This window comes from Macrobrachium rosenbergii, chromosome 10 (genome assembly GCF_040412425.1).
Source record: "Macrobrachium rosenbergii isolate ZJJX-2024 chromosome 10, ASM4041242v1, whole genome shotgun sequence".
NCBI classification, from domain to species: Eukaryota; Metazoa; Arthropoda; class Malacostraca; order Decapoda; family Palaemonidae; genus Macrobrachium; species Macrobrachium rosenbergii.
The window spans coordinates 18629653-18649641 of NC_089750.1; the positions used below are offsets into that span (position 1 = coordinate 18629653).

The window sequence follows — 19989 nt, forward strand, 5'->3', positions numbered from 1 at the left end:
TTCAAACTATTACAGTAATGATCTAGACTTCTCAAAGCTCTGTAGGACAAAAGTGAGCAGTACCAAGGGAGGGACAAAAGTAAATTAAGGGAGAGGCTGGTGATTCCTTCAAAAAAGGCCACAGTATTCACCATGGTTGCTGGAAATTAACAATCACTTGAGCTTGACCCATCACCTCACAGACAAGAGATGCAATTAACTTTACTTGAAACAATTAGTTTTGTATTTGTGGGGAATACAAAACTAAGAATGGGAAAAATTGCACATGGTGATTCTGATGTTTAACAAAATTACAATACAGTACTTAGTTTGGTTCAGGTATCGTACAAGCCAAAGAGTAGTAAAGCATTTTTTCACTGAATACTTTTCTTCAACTGACTTTTAACTACAGTATAATCGAATTCCTAAAAATGCAGTTAGTTTTATGGTATACATGTGCTACAAATCCTAAAGTTATAAAGCCCTCTGCAACCTTTTCATGCTTTGGGCTTTATCATTCAGATAAGCTAATTCATTTTAAAAAATAAATGTGCATACACCATGCTACATACTGTACTTTTGCAAACACTACCCAAAGCCAACCTCGAAGGTTCTCTATTAAATTTTGGGATCTAGAAGTAGCATTATAATATTCTATGTAGTATTTCGGGAGAATAATTAGTGCTATAATCTATAAGGCTTGAAATATGGTGAAAACAGAATTCTAGAAAGCCAAATATCTAACACACTGAAAATGTGATAATTTTGTTACAGGAAAACTATTAAGCTAGCTATACATTTCATCTGTGCATACTATGTTGGGTATCAAAACTCTTCTGTATATGTCCTAAGAAGAATATATCTACTCAACACTGTATTTATATTTAAAAGTAAACTGCACAAACAACAGATTCAATAAAACTTTAAAAGTAAACTGCACAAACAACAGATTCAATAAAACTTCAAGTGTTTTGGAAACATTTTATTTTAGAAAAATATACTCTCCAGTGCCATTTATTCACCCAATATGCAAAATGCAACTTAAAATGGTAAAATTATACTGTACTTTCAGATGACTACAACATGTTTACAACAAGTTTACTCCTTTATAAAAAAAAAAGACCCATAACTACAAGAAAACAACATTCCATGTGAAAGACAATTCAAAAATTACCCTTATCACCATTAAGTCGAGGGAGACATTTTTCATACTTCGGATGCCACCATGGATAAATCCGTACGTCTCGCACAGGCTCTAAAACAATCTGCGACATCTAAAGAATAAACATTTTGTAATGTAAAGTAAACTAAAGTATTGAACAATTGAAAAATTTTCATGTTCCATAAATAACTCTTGTTTAATCTATGCTTAACAATACCCAGAAAAATGTGGTTAGCAAAATACTCTTAATATACAAGAAAGCTCTTAAGTCATCCATTCCATTGGAAGTAGGGGAATCTTACTAAGTTTATAGTTCCATTTGATGTTTTAGCAAGTTGATGCTGTTGTTCATCAACTAAGCAGAAGAGAAGGGAGAAAAACACAGCCAATGAACAAAAGTAATGGAACATCTACTTTTGTATGTATATATATACTTCTTTTCTTGGATACTTTGAATGACAAGCTTTGAAAAATAATCCTGATTTTCTAGGAAGTGAAAGATTCTTGCAGGTTGGGCATAACCCCAATTTTCCAAAATAGTCCCACATAGGAAACTTCAGTCTTGAAGTAATGCATCTTACCCTTACACCAAATAAGCAAGGAAGGAAAAGTGATCTGGACATTAGGTTATGGTCTGTACCAACAAAACAGTATAAACTAAAAAAAATTAAAATGTATTTGTGCAAGTTGTATCAAATCATTAACGTTTGTATCTTAATTTTCCATCTATTGGGTTAAATGTAAAAATGTCTCTAGCCAATGTCTTCTGTGTTATGTGCTAATGACCTTAATTTCCGGCCCTTCCCAATGATTTTCTGGACCTTCCTACTGGTCTTCACCCTGCTACATACTGTATAAACTTCTACTTTTCTAATGATTCACCTCATCTCATATAATGTCCATCCACCTCAATGTTTATAAACATAGTCTACTGACACTAGCTGAACACCACATTTCTGTTGAATTTTGCATTCATATCTCTTCAAAATCTCCTCAATTTACTGTGTAAGTGCCCATGTCTGCCTCACATGCTTGATATGTGCATCATACATTTTTTTCTTCACGTGCTTGATATGTACACCATACATTTTTTTCTGTTTACTAATGTGATACTCTACAATCAGGCTGCTGTTATTAAATTTTTTCTTCCTTTCCTTTCCTTTCCTTCCCCTTCCTTTAAACAATTATTTCAGTTCAATGTGTCCCTAAGGTTAGTATTGTTTTACCTTTACTATGAACGGTTTCATCTCCTATGTCCACCCCTGGGTGAAGATGTGGCACATGCACGTGTAACTCGTGATTTGCTGAAAATAGTTTTCAATGTCGCTGGCTTATTGTGATAAATATTAAAATTTTCTTCAGAAACATATTTGAATGTTTATAGGCACAAGAGCCCTCACAATTTCTCATATATATCATAAATATATCAATTTGTATCAATAATGCACCTATACAAGCACAAGAAAGAAGAGCTTGTATCAAACAGTCTGTTCACCTCAAACATTAACGAGCGTTGGGCTTTCAATAATTATACTTTTTCCTCACTAGTATAGCTTAGGCTACAAATAGACCCAAACCTACACACTGTTCAGATCACAGAATATCCTTATCATTCAAACTTTACTCTATGAATAATATAAATGCATGAATATAAAAATAACTTTATGATACTAGAGTTATGTCCATGTCTGTAAAATGGCAAAATAACCCTTAACCCTTTAACGCCGAAGCCCTATTTTCAAAAACGTCTCCCGTATAGCCGGCAGCCTCCGAGAGGTAGCGCCAAAGAGGAAATAAAGTTTTTTTTTTTAAATCACAGCGCTCTTAGTTTTAAAGATTAAGAGTTCATTTTTGGCTCCTTTTTTTCTCATTGCCTGAAGTTTAGTATGCAACCATCAGAAATAAAAAAAAATATCATTATCATATATAAATATTGGAATATATGACAGCGAAAAAAAAAAACTCGTATATAATTGTATACAAATCGCGCTGTAAGGAAAACGGTTGAAGCTAATGAGTTAATTTTTTTTAGTTGTATTGTACACTAAATTGCGATGATTTTGGTATATAACAGATTGTAAAACGATTAAAGCAACACAGAGAAAATATTATCACAAAATGATGCATGAATTCGTAACGCCATGGACGTAAAAAAGTTTTTTCAAAAATTCACCAAAAATCAAAATATTGTGCTAGAGACTTTCCAATTGTGCCAAAATGAAGGATATTGATTGAATATTACTAGGCTGTAAGTTTTTTAGGTTACAATTGCATTTTTGAACCATTTCGATCGAGTTAAAGTTGACCGAAGGTTGATTTTTTTCTATTTATCGTTATTTCGATGTAAATATAAAAAAACTGTGAAGAGCTAAAGGAATGATATATTTTTAGTTGTATTCTACATGAAATTGCGCACATTTTGATGTATAACACTTTATGTAATGAATAATATGAAACGGCGAAAAAATTACGGCAAGCTGACGCAAGAAATGACAGGATTTTCAGCGGAGTTCGCACATGAGCGGAGGAATTTTTTTTTTCAAAAATTCACTAAAATTCTAAATATTGTGCTAGAGACTTTCCGTTTGTTGCAAAATGAAGGTAAATGATTGATTGTTACTCGAATGTAATAATTATGGCTTACGGATGCGTTTTTCGATCATTTCAGTCGAGTCAAAGTTGACCGAATGTTAAAATTTTGTCAGTTATCGTGATTTTGATGTAAATATTAAAACACTGTGAAGAGCTAAAGGAATGATATATTTTTTGTTGTATTCTACATGAAATTGCGCACATTTTGATGTATAACACTTTATGTAACGAATAATATGAAACGGCGAAAAAATTACGGCAAGCTGACGCAAGAAATGACAGGATTTTCAGCGGAGTTCGCGGCGTGGAGCGGAGGAAAATTTTTTTCAAAATTCACCAAAATTCTAAATATTGTGCTAGAGACTTTCTGTTTGTTGCAAAATGAAGGTAAATGATTGATTGTTACTCGAATGTAATAATTATGGCTTACGGATGCATTTTTCGATCATTTCGGTCGAGTCAAAGTTGACCGAATGTTAAAATTCACTTTGGTTGCTGGGTCCTTCTCCAGCATCCCAGTCTAAAACTCGCCTCACACGCTCACTTCCGACAGGCAGTATGCGCCTTTCACGGTCCTGACGCCTTTGTGACATATCTACAAACGTCCTGTTGCAGCATGAATACGCAAACACTCGCCAAAGTTCTGCAAAACACGTCTGCGTCAAAATATCGCTCCCGCAAGGTCCGACGCTGATGCTATCTGGTGTGAGTAGGAGGGAATTCGCGCATGCGCGTCTGAGTGACGCTCAAAAACAACACAACACCTGGATCCGTGAACTCCCAGCATCCGCCAAGGCGCGTGATTTGAAATCTTCCGCAAACTAGGCCTATAATTATTTTTCCGCGAATATTTAAAAAAAGCATTTTCAGTCGACGTTTGCAACGTCCACTTGGCATTCGACAGACAATTTTTGACGACGTTTAAAACGTCCAACAGGCGTTTAAGGGTTAATGATATTAACCACTAGATCATGAAGCACTGACAGGCAAACAATAGACCCATGCTATAGATATGCCAGACACAGTATTTGATTTTACAGGTCTACTTTTAATTACACTTTCATTTCATATCAGTCAAAATTACTTTCTTATTGTAATCTTTATTTATTCATTCTATCTTTATTCATTCTATCTATGTATTGTTCCAGTGCCTTTAAAAAAAATAGCCTAGGCTAACCTTTTATGCCGTATATGTCACTAACACACAAAGGATTAGGGGAATTCAATGAGATTTTAAACTCTTCCTCAATATGTTAATATTTGGAAAAATACTCCTGATATTGCCCAGTCACTTGGTATTAAGATGATTTGTATGCTCAAGAAAAAATTATATAAATATGCAAAGTATTCTGCAAAGAAAACCACAATACCATTGCCATCCAAGTATTCTGAAAAGAAAACCGCAACACCATTGCCATGTATTAACTGAAATTTCCTGCCTTCCAGCCAATGTTATAGTAGATGTTCTTTTCACCTACTCCAGACAAAGTTAAAAAACTCCAGACAGCTCCATAGAAAACAATATTTCAAGCAATTTTAAATATTTGCCTACTCATGTAATTTACATGCAGGAAATTATTAAGATACCTTTAATTTACACTCACAAAGCCAGATGTCTTTTTATTTACCTACAATGAGATAGAACATAATTACTGAATGCCCATCGTTCATTTGTGTTTGATCTGCGCACACTATTTGATACTGTACAAGTTTGTCTTCTTTTCCTTGTATTGTTATATAATCAACATAAATTGGCAGGTTTATGATCTATATTAGAAAGCGTGAGGGTTCTTTGTATATATTAGCATTTAGATTAATTACTTACCAAATAGTTTGCATATTTTATCACAGACTATAATGTCGGAAACATTGATTTCAGCCAATCACATGCTAGCTATGAGTATTACCACATCTACCTAAGTCTTGTCAAGTCTTGTGCACATATTACTGTACAACTCTTTTTGCGACCATCACAAAGTCTTGAAGTGAGGGGTAAAAAAGTATCCAATATCTTATTGGGGCTGAATGGTTCTGTTTCTCCACCACAAACTCAAAACTAAATAGGAATGAAAGGGAGCTTTATCACTACAGTTAACCAAGAGAGACCACACAGCCCACTTAACCCCTTGTGATGTTAAGGTTAGCAATTAAGACCAGCGAGAACAAGTCACAGCCTACTCCAAAGGCCTGAGTTTGTGGGATGGGTAAGACAGCTCAACCTCCTCAAGAGCATGGAGACTTCAACTAAGGCAGAGAGCCTTAAGCCAGAAGACCTAGGAAAGGGCCAACCAGAAACACAGGGGAATACAAAGTGCAATCTGCTGTACACTGGCTTCGACCAGAGAGTGCCCTCTGATGACACCAAACAAAGAAGACCGCCAACTTTACTAAGCAGATATCTAAGGGGGACTTCCTCACAATACCTGACATCTCCCATGCAGTTGTGAGAGAAAGTCCCTCTCTTGCAGATGCAAGTTGCCTGGTCATCCTCAGCATATGTAGCAACTGCTAAAGCAGTGTGGGCCATAGGGGTACCTCTCTTGACACATCATATAACACTCAGCTTGTGGTCAACGAGGCACCACCAGAGTAATCCAAAGATTAGGAGTGATGAGCAAATGGTTGTTCATTTGATAATGAATCTTGCAATGAAGCCATGGCTCCTGCTGTAGCAGCCATGAAAGAAATTCCTTCTGCACAAAGCCATTCAAAGGGCTCCTTCTGGTAGATGGGGAGAACTTAGGTAAAAGAATGATTCAGGATTTTTTTTTTTTATAGCAGTTGAAGCACTTATCTACCTGAATCCTTCTACATATAAAGCACATGTAATTCAATGGTGTACAGTGGTTTTATGCATCATTGATATGTTATCTACCTGAATCCTTCTACATATAAGCATGTGTAATTCAATGGTGTACAGTGGTTTTATATATCACTGATATGTACGGTGCATATAAGAGTGTAATTTTTTATAATTTTTTGCTTCTTTCTCTCACATTTTATAATGTTCCATATATTTCTCCTTTACAAAAAGTAAAGGAAGTAAACGAGTTAGAGGAAATTCTGAAGACCCTAATTACTGAAAACACTGAATGTGCATGACAGTTAAACATCAGCAGCATTAACAAAGTATTTAAGATTTTTTCATTTGACAATTTTCCTGATTTTCCAAAAATATTTTGAACTTTTAACTGTATGTACTTTATTTTTGAAAATAATTTTCCACTTTCATAAAGCCTATGGTACACTAGGGTTGCCCATATTACTTGTAGTACTAATGTACTGGACTTCAAAACTTGACTTCAAAACTTACCTCTGTACTTGGTAAATACTTATGATGTACTCCTGAGTTATTCTTAGAAAGCAAGTAGGCTGGGCCAAAGGTGAGTTGAAGACGATGAGCACAGAAACCAGAAGATAAACCTAGATGTCCATTGTGCAAATAACTCCCCATCACCATCGGTATATGGCAAACTCCACTAAGAACAGTCTGAACATAAAAAAATATGGAATTTAGCAGATATGAAATAACACAGCTACCTTTCTTTACACAAATAAATGAAATGAAAGCTGAAATAATTTAAAAGACAAGTTTTTCCAAAACTTTTAGTGATAGCTCCTTAAGAACTGGTTGCCTTCCTAAATAAGATGAGAGGAAAATAAATATGTTCCATAAACACAAACCAAGGAGTGTATATACATGTAAGTTATTATTATAAGTAAAAAAAAATGCTGATTCATTAAATATTCAGCCACTGAGGGAAGCCCAGTTGGTAAATCGAAGTCTGGTTGCTTTGGAGTGTTTCTTCTCCTAAGACTTTGTGCTCCCAATACTGCAGTCTTGGTTCTACTCAGACTGGTGTCTCTACCTCTGATGTTGACCCCGTTGTTATATACCATATATTTCTGTGTATAAGACAACCTTTAAATCCTAAAATTCACCCCTAAAAATTGGGGGTCGTCTTATACTACCATTTTAAAAATCAAACCTTGAATTCTAAGTGATGTTTATCGTAGGCTAGCCTTGGCCTCTGTGCGATAACCATGGATATACATGAAAAGATTCACATTATGAAATAACCTGATAATAAGGTAATAAACCCATTTTTACATTATATATTATTGGCATATTTGAGGAATAATTCCATATCAATGAAATCAACTTTTATCTATGAGAGCCCAGCTGAGATAATGCAAACATTGAGTTATGGTTGCGCTCACAGCAACCTTTATCTTTCAGTAACCTTTCAGAAATTTTAAAGGCAGTGTGCTTACGGTGGTAATAACATTTAGGATAACATGATAATAATTTTTCATTAAAAATGAATTATTTTGGTGGTAAACATAATTTTGGATTACATACAACTGTTTAGAACAATTGTCATACCAACGATAATTATGTATGATAATTATCATATTGTTTTTAGGGGTTGTTTGTGATTGGCAATGAAACGTAAACAAAACAATGGTTTCCATTTTAGGCGATGTGTGTAGGAAAACCATGATATAGAATCGGCTTTATTATTTCGTTTATTTTGAACTTCTAAGGATACAATAAGTAAAACAGCATTTGTAATAACATCATCTTTACATAAGCAAAGGCTAGATGGTTTTTTTAATTTAGCAGTTGTCTTATACTACAGATATGAGATAAATTCATGAAAATTTGCCATAATTTTTTACCATGTCTTATTTAAAGATTGTCTTATACTGCACACGGAAATATATGGTAACTTGTTTTTTTTAAACCTAGGCTTTCCCTTGGTCTCTTAGCATTTTCAAGCTTGCCAAATAGGTCCAAATCATGTCCAAGGTTGGTGTTAACAACACATGAAAACAAAGTATGTTACAATTAATATTTATTACATGAATTGAAAATAAAATGTGCTCTTATAACAAGACAAGATACACTACCCAGTGAGCAATGAGTACATAGACACATGGAAAGTACATAGGTGTGATGGAGCCAGCTATTCACCAACTTCCCCAAAATCAACGTTGAGAAAGTGTCATGAGTATATAATAGATAAAACAAACAAATTTTAATAAAATATATCCCACAAGAAAGTGTCATTGGTATATAATAGATAAAACAAACAAATTTTAATAAAATATATCCCACAATAACCATTTACTTTCTAAGAACTACAGAAATAATACATCTAAAAATAAAGATAGAGCATTAACCTCACAAATACTGACTTTTCATGACTCTCCGACCAGCCAGTGAAGAATAAGAGGAATTTATTTCAGGTAATAGAAATTAATTTCTCGTCATAATGTGGTTCGGATTCCACAATAAGCTGTAGGTCCCGTTGCTAGGTAACCAGTTGGTTCTTAGCCACGTAAAATAAATCTAATCCTTTGGGCCAGCCCTAGGAGAGCTGTTAATCAGCTCAGTGGTCTACTTAAACTAAGATATACTTAACTGATCTTTCATGTGGGCCCTGGATGTGTGCAATTAAGTAACAAGCTCACAACAACTTCCCTTAGCAAGGAGGAATGGCATTTCCAATGGCACTTCCAGTGAAGTTTCTAGAAACCTTAACAAAACACGTCTACAAGCAGAAAAAATCTCCTTTAATCTGGTCTAAATACTTTATCCTCTTCGCAAACTCTTTCATTGCTTGCTTGGATAGTCCTCTTCACAGACTTATTTCATCACTTGCTTGAATCATAAAATTCCATTTAGCTACCATTCTCCTACGAAGGCCCCCAAGGCTGAGATAGATAAAGGAGCTGTGATATGACAGGGACTTCCTTGATCTAAAGTAGGTATGGAAAGAAACCAGTGAACAGAACTTGGTAAGCATAACCTCAGCCAATAAGTTGTACCCCTCACTCACCCTGTGGAAGAGGCAAATGCTAAGAGATAGATCCTTAGATGATAAATGAATCTTGGATTTTGTTGATTCTCCAGTAAAATTTTGTAGACCAGGAGGTTTAATTGTTAATATGGGTGTCTTCTTCCTTCTAAAAAGATAAAGAGATTCCACTGCACTGGTTAGGTTAATTCCCTTCTTCTTATACTCAGCAATGCCAATATATAATGCTGGTTTCTTAGCCTGAGTTGTCTTATCAGTACTACAAGTCAACTGTCTATGACTAGAGAGGTTTGGAGATTTTTCATGCAATATGAAAAACTTGTCTGAAATACTGCTGAATTAGCCAGATATAAAGGGTACAGTTTATAAAATTTTTGATGGAACATGGCAAAGTGAGACTGATTAAGAAGACTGCACAACATGAGTAGCAGCAATGTTATTAAATGAAGGTGAAAAGAGGTCCACTGAAAAGTCTACTGGTTTTCTGAAGCAGTTTTACATTTCAGATAGTAACAAACCTCAAACAGAATTTTAATTCCATACCCTCCTAGTTACTGAGGTTGGTTAGTTAGTTATAAATTTGTTTAACCAGACCTCTGAACCCTTTTAGGGTTCTTCTTGGGCTGGAATAGTCACTGAGGCAAGCTACCAGTGCAGACTTCTCTGCAGAGACAAAAAGAAAGCATCTTTCTTTGTCCATGTTACCAATGGTCCTGTCATCAGCATGAGCTTCCCAGCCTTCAACTGTCTTTAATGTAGGGAGTCCAACATCAATGGAAAAATCTGCCTCCACACTCAACCACTATAGATCATCATTGTGCGACCCATGGATATTAACCTCTTGATGGATATATTCATTGACTACCAACTAGTTCTAGAAGGTATAGAGTGAAGTTCATTCTGTATCTTCTGTATCTATTGAAAACTCCAGTTGTGGTGTCCACTTTAACAAGAAGAGATGAACACATACAAGATTTTGCCCATCCCATATTCTTGGTGAAACCTTTCTCTAAATGTGACTAACTGGGTAAACTATGGACTGTAGGTTATCATAATCACAACAAAGTGATTTAACCAGACTACTCGATCACATTTCTATACTCTTGTATGTTTGGTTCAAAAATGTGTTTTTAAATAACTGGCAATAACTGGGGCAAACAAACACTAAAGAAGTTGAACAGCAAAGCTGAAAGAAACCAAACAGAATGAATAAAAATTTTTAGGCAGAACAAAATGCTGCAGAGGGTCAAAGGAATGCTCAAAACAACCTTTAGTATTACTGTAATCAGCCTACTGTGCACAGCACACTGTAGGTAGTAACAAGGTAAAGGGGACATAACCCTGTAAAAGGGATATGCATAAAGAAAAGACAATAGTTACATCTACAATATATTCTTTCCTCCTCTATGAAACATCAATTAAATGACAAAAGGCTGTTGAAGTTCATATTTGAGGGTGGTAATGATAAAAGTAAATGTTCACAAAAACACGTACTATCATCACTTCCAATAGCATGTAACAGAAAGGGCCTCTGTGAAATTCTTCCACTCATGTCTTTCCTGTGCTTAATCTTTCACAAATCTCCACTAATCTTCAGCTTCCCTTCTCACAGTTCTTATCCAAGTAGGTCTGGGTCTTCCATCTCTTTTCCTGATGCCACATAGGAACCCAGTTGACATATTATATAATGTACTATTCTCCCAGGAATTCAGCAAAAGGCATTTGCAAGCCATCTCAAACTCCCTTTCATCATTATCTCATCTACATCTGTAACTTCTATAACTTCCCTTAGGGTATAATTTCTAACTCGATCCTGTTACCTGAGTCCTAATGTTCTTAAAGCTTTACCCTCAAGCAACACAATCTTTTAGATAGTTTCACTGTCATACCAACATTTATATCCATAATGTAATTCAGACCATACTAGACTTGTGTAAATTTTGCTTTTCTTAAATGCAATTTTGAGTCCCATCTCCCTAGATATATGAAGTATTCTATTTAGCAGGCACTGTAAATCTTACTTATAGTTTTACTGATTAAAAGAGCATCATCTGCATTCACTATGTTTGTTAACCTTCTATCATTACTCCAATCTAAACCTCTTCATCTCTGACCATTTTTTCCATCAAACAGCAAAGGAGCAAAATCATTCCTTTGAAGTACCCCACTATTTACACCAAATTTACTGGAAATGACCCTGTCAACACTAATTATGCACTTACTTTGTTCATAGATAATTTCATTTAACTTTATATATTTTATGGGATTGCCATACTGATGTAAGACCTTCCATAATTTTGGTCTATGGATGCTGTCAAATGCATTCTTTTAATAAAAAAAATGCCATCAGAAGGGGACTTTTATATTAAAAAAAAAAATAATTCATCTATGCATCTCCAGTCTTTTTAAAACTAACATATTAACCTCTAAGCATTTAGTCAATTCCCATTACAACCCTCTATAGTTACCACATTTAGTCAGGTCACCTTTCTCTGGTACCTTGTCTATGATTTCCAATTCCCAATCATTTGGTTTTTCTTCCTCATTCCATATCCTGTAAAACCTTGTGGTTAGTATATGAGGTGTCATTTCAGTTTCAGCTAAAATCCTCTCTGTAGCAATTCTACCATAACATAAGTTTCTTTTTTCTCATTCCCCTTCAAAAACTGTGATTTCATTCATGACCATATTCCTGTCTTCATCAGCTCCCCCATTTCTATTACTCATAACCTCGCACAAACCTTTGCTTAATGGTACCTTTCTTTCTCCCCTCGTGTTAATATTAACCCATCCCTCTTTTTGACAGGTATTTTCCTGTTTATCTTTTCACCCATGGATATTTTTCATTAATAATTCTACACACTAAAATAATAAAAAATATATTTTTTCAGCCTGTTCCAGAAATTCCCCAAGACAAGTGAAAACTGTAAAATATTGTATACAAAGAAATACCTGTAAGATGAATATATAAACAAAATCAGAGTAACAAAACATTCATCAAAAATATTTACAACTTACCTCTAGTATATAACAGCCGTCATCTTTGTTAAAATGTACTAAAGAATCAGCTGGCATATCTTGAACATTTTGCGTACAGTGAACTTTCCGTTTCTTTTTTATATGCTTGGCAAAAATGAAGAAATATTTTTGAAACTTCTCACTACTGCTTGCCTGCTGAAATACACAAAAAATATTTAGTTCGATAAGAATAATAAACTGTTTTTACAAAATAATATTTTCAATACATAGCCATAAATCATATACAGTGTATGCTTATAAATGTTTCCAGGTTCAACAATAATTTTATCGCTCAGACAGAAGGTAGTCTTCCTATAATCAGGCTACAACTGTGTCAACGAATAACCAAATTTTTTGTGTAGACTGATCTGACACAGCAAGATTCATGGAGTTGGGAAGACACTTCATATGAATAATGTGTTTACAGAGAAAAAACTTGTTTTATGTTATGAAACCAATTTGTTTTATCCCATTTCCAATACTCTTACACAACAGCCCCTCAACTTACAAGACCTCAGTTTAACAGACACCTTTACATACCAACTACATTATGATAATGATTTTTTGTTATGATGCTTTCTTACAAATTATATATTTTGCAGAAGAATTTCCTAAGGTGCATAACTGTTAATTACAGCTTAAGCTATACTATATGGCTCTGTTATCAGATGCGAGATATCGTGGATGTTCAAACATAGGCTATAATATAAGGTTATTGATTCTTACCAGGTTTTGCCACTTATCAAAAGGCCAGACCCTCTGTGCAAATGAAAACCAGAGGGGCTATTGCATATACCATAAACACTAGGTGGGAGGCTGATATGCTAAATGCCCGCAGTTTACTTGTGCCTACAATGAGTCAGAAACCAGGGCCCTAGTAGCTTTTAATTTTGTACAGTAATATTTATGTACCAAAATCTAATAAAGTGTAAAGCAGGATGCGTGAATCACGTAAATCTCTTTTCGAACAGGAAGGTAATACTGTACACCCACCATTAACATGAGACTTAACATCTAATAACCCATGAAGTGTAGTTTCTAGTTTCTAGATATGGCCATGAATGAGAGATTGTTTAATGATAAAATGGATGATTATTAACTCCTCCACTGCAGGATAAATATCGCCTATAATGGATACTGGTTCAAATGAATACAAGTCCATCCATTTACAGTACTGTACTGGTAACATCTTTCAATTAAAAAGTGGCAAAAGTAGACTAGCAAAACCAGCTATCTGCATGTGAAATAAAAGATAATTATAAAATATACTAAGAAGGAAGAGCAAAAATAACAAAAGGTAACAGAATAGTACTTGTTACATTATTTCAAAATACGCAAAATATCTCAAAATAAAAATTATATTGAAAAATGAAAAGAATAAGGAATTAAGTTGAACGGCAGCAGCAGAAGAGACATGTCTGTCTCAGGTGCAGCCAAAAAGTAAAGAGAATGCTTACCAACTGGATGGTGGGGATTCCTCCCCTTCTGTTGGTAGCCAACTACCAAGCGCCACCTTGTTTTAGGTTAAATGGCCGGCTCCAGCTTGCGCTGAGAATAAACCCCCTATATAAAGACTAAGGGTTTGTATACATGTAGAAACAATTGTAAGACATGCTATGAAGGAATCGAAGCAAAGAGTTCTCTGACTTTGTGGTCTTCCACTCTTACCTATTCTGCTTTCCCTTCCACTACACTAAGTTAAGATCTCAAAATCACCTCCTTTAGCCAACAGGAGACTGTACTTTTTGACATGTTTCTTTTGTTTGTGGGCAGGAACAGTCTGCTTCAGCCTAGAAGTGTTTTATCCAGCAGGTAAGGTTTGATAGCCCTTACTGTAAAAAATAAAAGGTCCTCTTCATTACTAGTGACCGATAATAAGGAAGGAATGGCAAAAGGTGCCATGAAGCGGTCCTGGCTATAAGCTGTTTGTGTCTTTCCTATGAGGTCTGAATCAAAGGACAATCCCACTGACAACCAACCTCTGTCAAGTGACTTTCTAAATCAGAACATGCATCTTACTGATCCATCTCAAAGATGCACTGTTGGCAGAAGTGCAGGAACCATACACTGACACCCTACACCATGATAATATAAATTTTCATAATAAAATTTATTATTTGGTTACTTACCTACTGTTAAAGTTAGCCTATATCTCTGCACCGATAGGCGAGTTGGCATTCAAACAAAGGATCGAATGGCTGCCCGGATGACTGTCTAGTTCACCTGCTCTCCACCAGATGTGTTTTGAATGTTTTAACTTTTGTCAGAATTCTCCTTGACAGCCGTCTAAGTTGCAGGGAGACTGGGTGGGGTCTACTTTAACCCTTAAGGGACGGCATAATTTATCAATGTGCAGCACCCCAGACCGGGGAAACTTTGAGGTCGGCAAAATAAAAAAAAAATCACATCAATGGAAAGAGAATGACACGTACATTCACAATGTATAAATAAAAAAATTCTAAAAAATTTTCCGTACCTTCTGCGAGAAGTTGAAAATGACTATTTACAACCCCTTGTGGGGCCTCATTTACAAGACAGTCGTAAATTTTACCAACTTATATATGTTTTTTCTAATAAATAAGGTTTTTGGATTTTGTAAAATTATTATTACTGCTCACACAATATCAAAACAGATAAGAAATAAAAGCAGCAACAAATTTTTTGCATATTTGTTGTAAAATATTCACGTAAGTTTACGAGAAGGAAGATTCAGTAACTTTTTTTTTACTTTTACATGCTTTTTCTAATATTTCTTTGCAATTTTCTTTGTAAAATTACATTTACAACTGATATACTATCGTAAAAGACAAAAACAAAAAACAGCAGCAACCCCTTCGTATATTTACAAGCAAATTTACAAAAAGACTCGTGAGAGAGAGAGATGCAGTACCTTCTCCCTTGAAGTCATAAGCATTACTGATACTGGCCTAACCCTCACGTCTGTATAAAAGTTGCCATTAGTGAATTTATAGCATATAGAAGTATTGGCACCTTTGTTTCAAATCATTATTACCATAACAGTGGTACGTAATTCTGCTTCACACTGAAGCGCAATCCGTCCACCTCCCCAAACCTGTTTTACTTCACACTGAAGCTCAATCCATCCACTAAGGGTTAACAGTAGGTAAGTATCCAAATAATAAATTTTATAATGAAAATTATATTATTTGGGATAAGTCTTACATACTGTTAAAGTCAGCTGATTCCCGCATTGAGAAGAGGACAGTGGGTAGTGCAGCTAGACAAAAATCCACTGAGCCAATTGAGCTAAAAGTTTCTTGCATGAAACCCAAAATATTCTTACCTGATCTGGAACCCTTTCTGGATCTTACTACCACCAGAAGTTGGATTCCATTCAGGGAGCAAGGCTCTCATGTGTGTGCAGCTAAGAGCAGCCTTGTGGGGAAACCGCTTCAATTCAGCCAGAATGAAACAGAAGCAGCGTGAGGGGACCTCTGTGCCTAGGTCCAAAAGCCCTATATTTTGACAGTCACTACAAATATATTATATATATATATTGTTACGTGTGAGGGTCTTGGCTGATCATGTATTATTCAATTTACGTAATTTTTTCGGCCCTGCAAACCAAGATTACACGTAACCTGCCACTTGAAGCCAAAAGTTAACCTCAAAGACAGTCGTTAATTAGCCAAAGGTCGCCAGTTAAGGGTAATTAACCTTAACAAGAATATTTGAGATGAATTTGATTTTAAACGCAACGGTTCTTCCAAACATTCGGACGCTTGAGGCATACAAAAAGCATCGAGATTTAACCTGATTTTGCTTACCTAAATCCTAGGTATTTTACTGGAATAACGGGGTTGAAGCTAACAATATAATAATTTGGCTTAATCTAGACTTCAGTAAACACATATACCCTAAGTGGTGGCTGAAGGAAGAAAACAAAGAAAAATGTGAAATACAGAAAAGTACTAGTCAATCGATGAAGCTTCAACAAGAATCGGACTTACCGTGAATGTTAAGTCGCTGCGCAAACGAGGGACCTCAGGAGTCGTATTCTGGCAGTCTTCCCAATTCACTAATTAAGATAGACGTAGGAGTAAAAGTAATAAAGAACAAAGAATATCGTTCGGCACGACGCAGCGTCACCCTGGTTCAGTGACGCGTGGCTCTCTGACCGACCTCGCTTTGTTCCCGCCAGATGAGGCAGCCTCTTGACATACCGCCCCGGGCAATCCGACCTTGACAAAGGCATCGCCGAATGCACAGAATAAAGCTTAAGGGCCACCATAACTAGGGGTCATTGAGCGTAAACCCTCTCTAAGGCTTAGGTCCCTAATGCCCAAGTATATTTTGTTTATAAACTGTCCAGCCTATGCGGCGCCATTTGTCTACTGCGGTGATTGTTATTTTTGAATTGTCTAGCCTACCGGCGGGGCAGAGATGTTCTCTGTCGAGGTCAATCTGACTAATATTCCTACACCTAAATACATCGAGGGCGAACAGCAGTAATATTTATAAAAGCTCCCCCCCTTAAGAGGGCCTTCACTCCTTTTTCGGGCGTGAAGGTCTATACTAAGCAAGCTGTTCGCCTCTCGTAGGTTACTCTTTTTCCCCTGAGCAGATTAGTCCTGGTTAGCCTACCTAGCTACAGAACTACCTAACCCTAGATAGGATATGAGCTATATTCACTACTCTACCTAATTCAAATAGTACTGGAAGGTGCTCGCGGTTATTATAGGCTACCTCCTACAATCATGATGTGTTTTAGACCTAGCCTAGTGGTACATTCTATGATATTCCCTAGCCTAACCTATCCTAACCCGACCGTAGCACCAACATAAGAGTTAATATTCTAACTAAACTACAACATGGTTTATGTTTAATACAATTAAAATTTACTAGTTAATTCATGAGGGTTGCCTCATATGATAAATGGGTGCCTCACTGAGGTCTTAGGCCATGCGTGTCACGAGCATCGTGGCTCAGTTCACAATAGTTAAGATTATTGAAATTAGTTAGGCTACTTACGTGATTGCTGCGGCTCGGTGGTAAGTGGAAGGAACAAGGTTACTAAATTGATGTACCGTACTTTAAGGCTGTCTAGGCTAGGTACAAATAAAAGGAAGAGATCACACTGGCTACCTTCTCTGGGCAAGGGGCCAGGATCACTCTTAGATGTTAGGGCACTGTGCCGAGAGGGCACTAGTGCCAGGGTGAGCTTATAGCTCGGCAACTACTGGGCTCTCTTCCGCCCCTTCTTCTTCTTCTTCGGGTTCCTCCAAGGCCTATCAGTAGCTGGCCCAGCAAGTGATGAGAGCACCGACTCCGGGGACAGGCCAGAAGGGCTAGCGGGTGCGAAGTCAGGGGCAACTGCAAAAGCTGCGGGAGGACGCCCTACTCCGGCTGCTGCGACAACCGGAGCGAGAGCGATCTCGACTTCGGCATCCGAGGATGCCAGTTCCTGGTCTTCCAAGGAAGGGGTACCATTTCGATCCTCCAGGGGTTCATCCCCTGGAGTCAAATTTTGCAAAGAAGAAGGTTCGGGTGCTGGAGGTTCTCCAGTCGCAATGATCAGCTGCATGGGGAATCCTAAATCTCCCGGAGGAGGATTCGCCTCATGATTTAGACCCGGCATGGGGGCCTTTTCCACTGGTAGCTCAACGTCCGTGGCGGACGGAGTCTGGCACTGCTCAGTGCTCGCAAGTGGCACTGGCAGCAGTTGAGGTCAGGCATGCCTGACAAAGGGGTCCGGAGGTGCAATACCTCTCGGACGACTTGGGTTTGGCTGCGGCAGAGATTCCTGCCCCAGCAGGAGATCGTAGCCTCTCCTAGAGTTTTGTTCGGGGCGTCCGCTGGGCGTTGCTTGCTTGGGCAGCCCTCCCAATTTGTGGAGTGGTCTGCCCGCTTGCACGTCCTGCAGCGGTACTGCTCCTCCTGAATCTCTCGCGGGCGGGGAGGACCTCTTGGTGGGCCAGCCCTTCGCGATTGGAGAGGGCTAGGCCTGAAACAGGTTGGGTGGCGCCCCTTCCGCAGACCACTTTGGTGGGCGGAAGGTGGAGGTTTGTCATTGTTGGGAGTTACAACTGGGGCCTCCGTGGAGGAGGTAACGTGGCTGCGGAGTGGCATTGGTAACGGGCTTCCGCAGAGAAGATCCCGACCCAACAAGAAGACCACTCTGGGCCGAATTCCACCTACCACGCCAAGGCGGTGGGGTAGCATACCCCAAGGCGTCGTAACCTGGAGTTGGACCGTGGGAACGGTGATGGTGTGGCCCTCTATCCACTTCATTTCCCACCGCGTTTCTTCGTCAACCACAGCACCGGCTGGCAGTTGGGCCCTGGCGATCAGGCTAATATCTGCCGCAGTGTCTACTGTGACCGGAAGGGTCACGGGCAGGCTAGTGCTCTGAAGAGGGGCCACCGAGATGAACTGGGTTTCCAGTCTCGGGGGTAAAGGATCGGTGCGGACCAGCAGCAGAAAATGAAGTGCTGATTAGGTTGACAAATTTGGTGGTGGGGACATGATGTGGACAGGCCGGAGATCCAGCATTGTAGTGGCTAGCAGCCCCACAGGATTTGCACGGGCCTTTTGGATGGGCTCGGTGGCCTGCAGTAACTGTTGGAGGAGAGGGCTGAGCGGATGAATCGGGAGCGGAGTTCTGGCTGGTAGGGTTAGGCTGCTTATTAGTGCCGAGTTTGTATCGGCACTCAGCTTCAGCGTGGCCCCCTTCTTGCAATAGTTGCACAGGGTCTTGCTAGGCAGTCCATTCTTGGGCGAGTGGAGTTCGAGAGGTAGGCCGGAGGGATGATTCGCTTCTGAGAGGTGCTATGAGACTGATTGAAAGTTTCCCACGAATCAGCCATGCGACAAGCTTCCATAAGTGTGGAGGGCTGTTTATCGTTAAGATATACCGCAAGGGGCCCAGGCACACATTGGAAAAGGTCTTCTAGCATGGTCCGATTGAAAAGATCCTCAAACGTCGTGCAGGCCAAGGAGTCGAACCAGCGCGTACCAGACTGGGTTTTGTGACATGCCCATTCCGTCCAAGACCAGCCGACTTCCTTGGCAAGACCTCGGAACCGTTGTCTCCATTTTTCTGGGGTTATCTCGTAGGCCTTTGTAATGACTCTACGAACTTCCGCCATGTTACCTCTCTGGCTCTTCTCCAGTGAGCGGCGCTGCCTTGGCTTTTCCCTCCATATGCTTGGCTAGTATTAAGGCTCTCTCCGTCTCCGTGGTGCTGTAGTTATCGAAAAGAGCCTCGATCTCCTCCAGCCATGCTTCTGGCTCAAATCCTCAGTCCACTTGGGGACTAGGGAATTGATGCTCAAATTGGAGCGTTTGATGCAGCAGGTGTAGGACTGGAGGCTTGCTGTCGAGCCATAGCTTCGGCATTCTCCATTTTGGCTCTTTCCAGCTCGAGCTCTTTCTCCTTGCAGGCTAGCTCAC

At 38.2% G+C, this 19989-nt stretch overlaps 1 protein-coding gene across 7 annotated transcripts in view; it reads right to left on the reverse strand.

The window, feature by feature from the left end:
• Positions 1 to 946: 946 nt before the first annotated feature.
• Positions 947 to 19989, reverse strand: part of fsd (fates-shifted) — a 48682-nt gene continuing 29639 nt past the window's right edge. For 4 of the 7 annotated variants that reach the window (XM_067109931.1, XM_067109933.1, XM_067109930.1 and 1 more), the window contains 3 exons: positions 12577 to 12732; positions 7047 to 7223; positions 947 to 1253 (listed from right to left, as the gene is read on the reverse strand). In XM_067109931.1, coding sequence (XP_066966032.1) covers positions 1143 to 1253; positions 7047 to 7223; positions 12577 to 12732 — 444 coding nt within the window. In that variant the 3' untranslated portion in view covers positions 947 to 1142. The remainder of the gene's footprint in view (positions 1254 to 7046; positions 7224 to 12576; positions 12733 to 19989) is intronic. The other 3 variants (XM_067109934.1, XM_067109932.1, XM_067109929.1) reach the window with 1 other exon arrangement.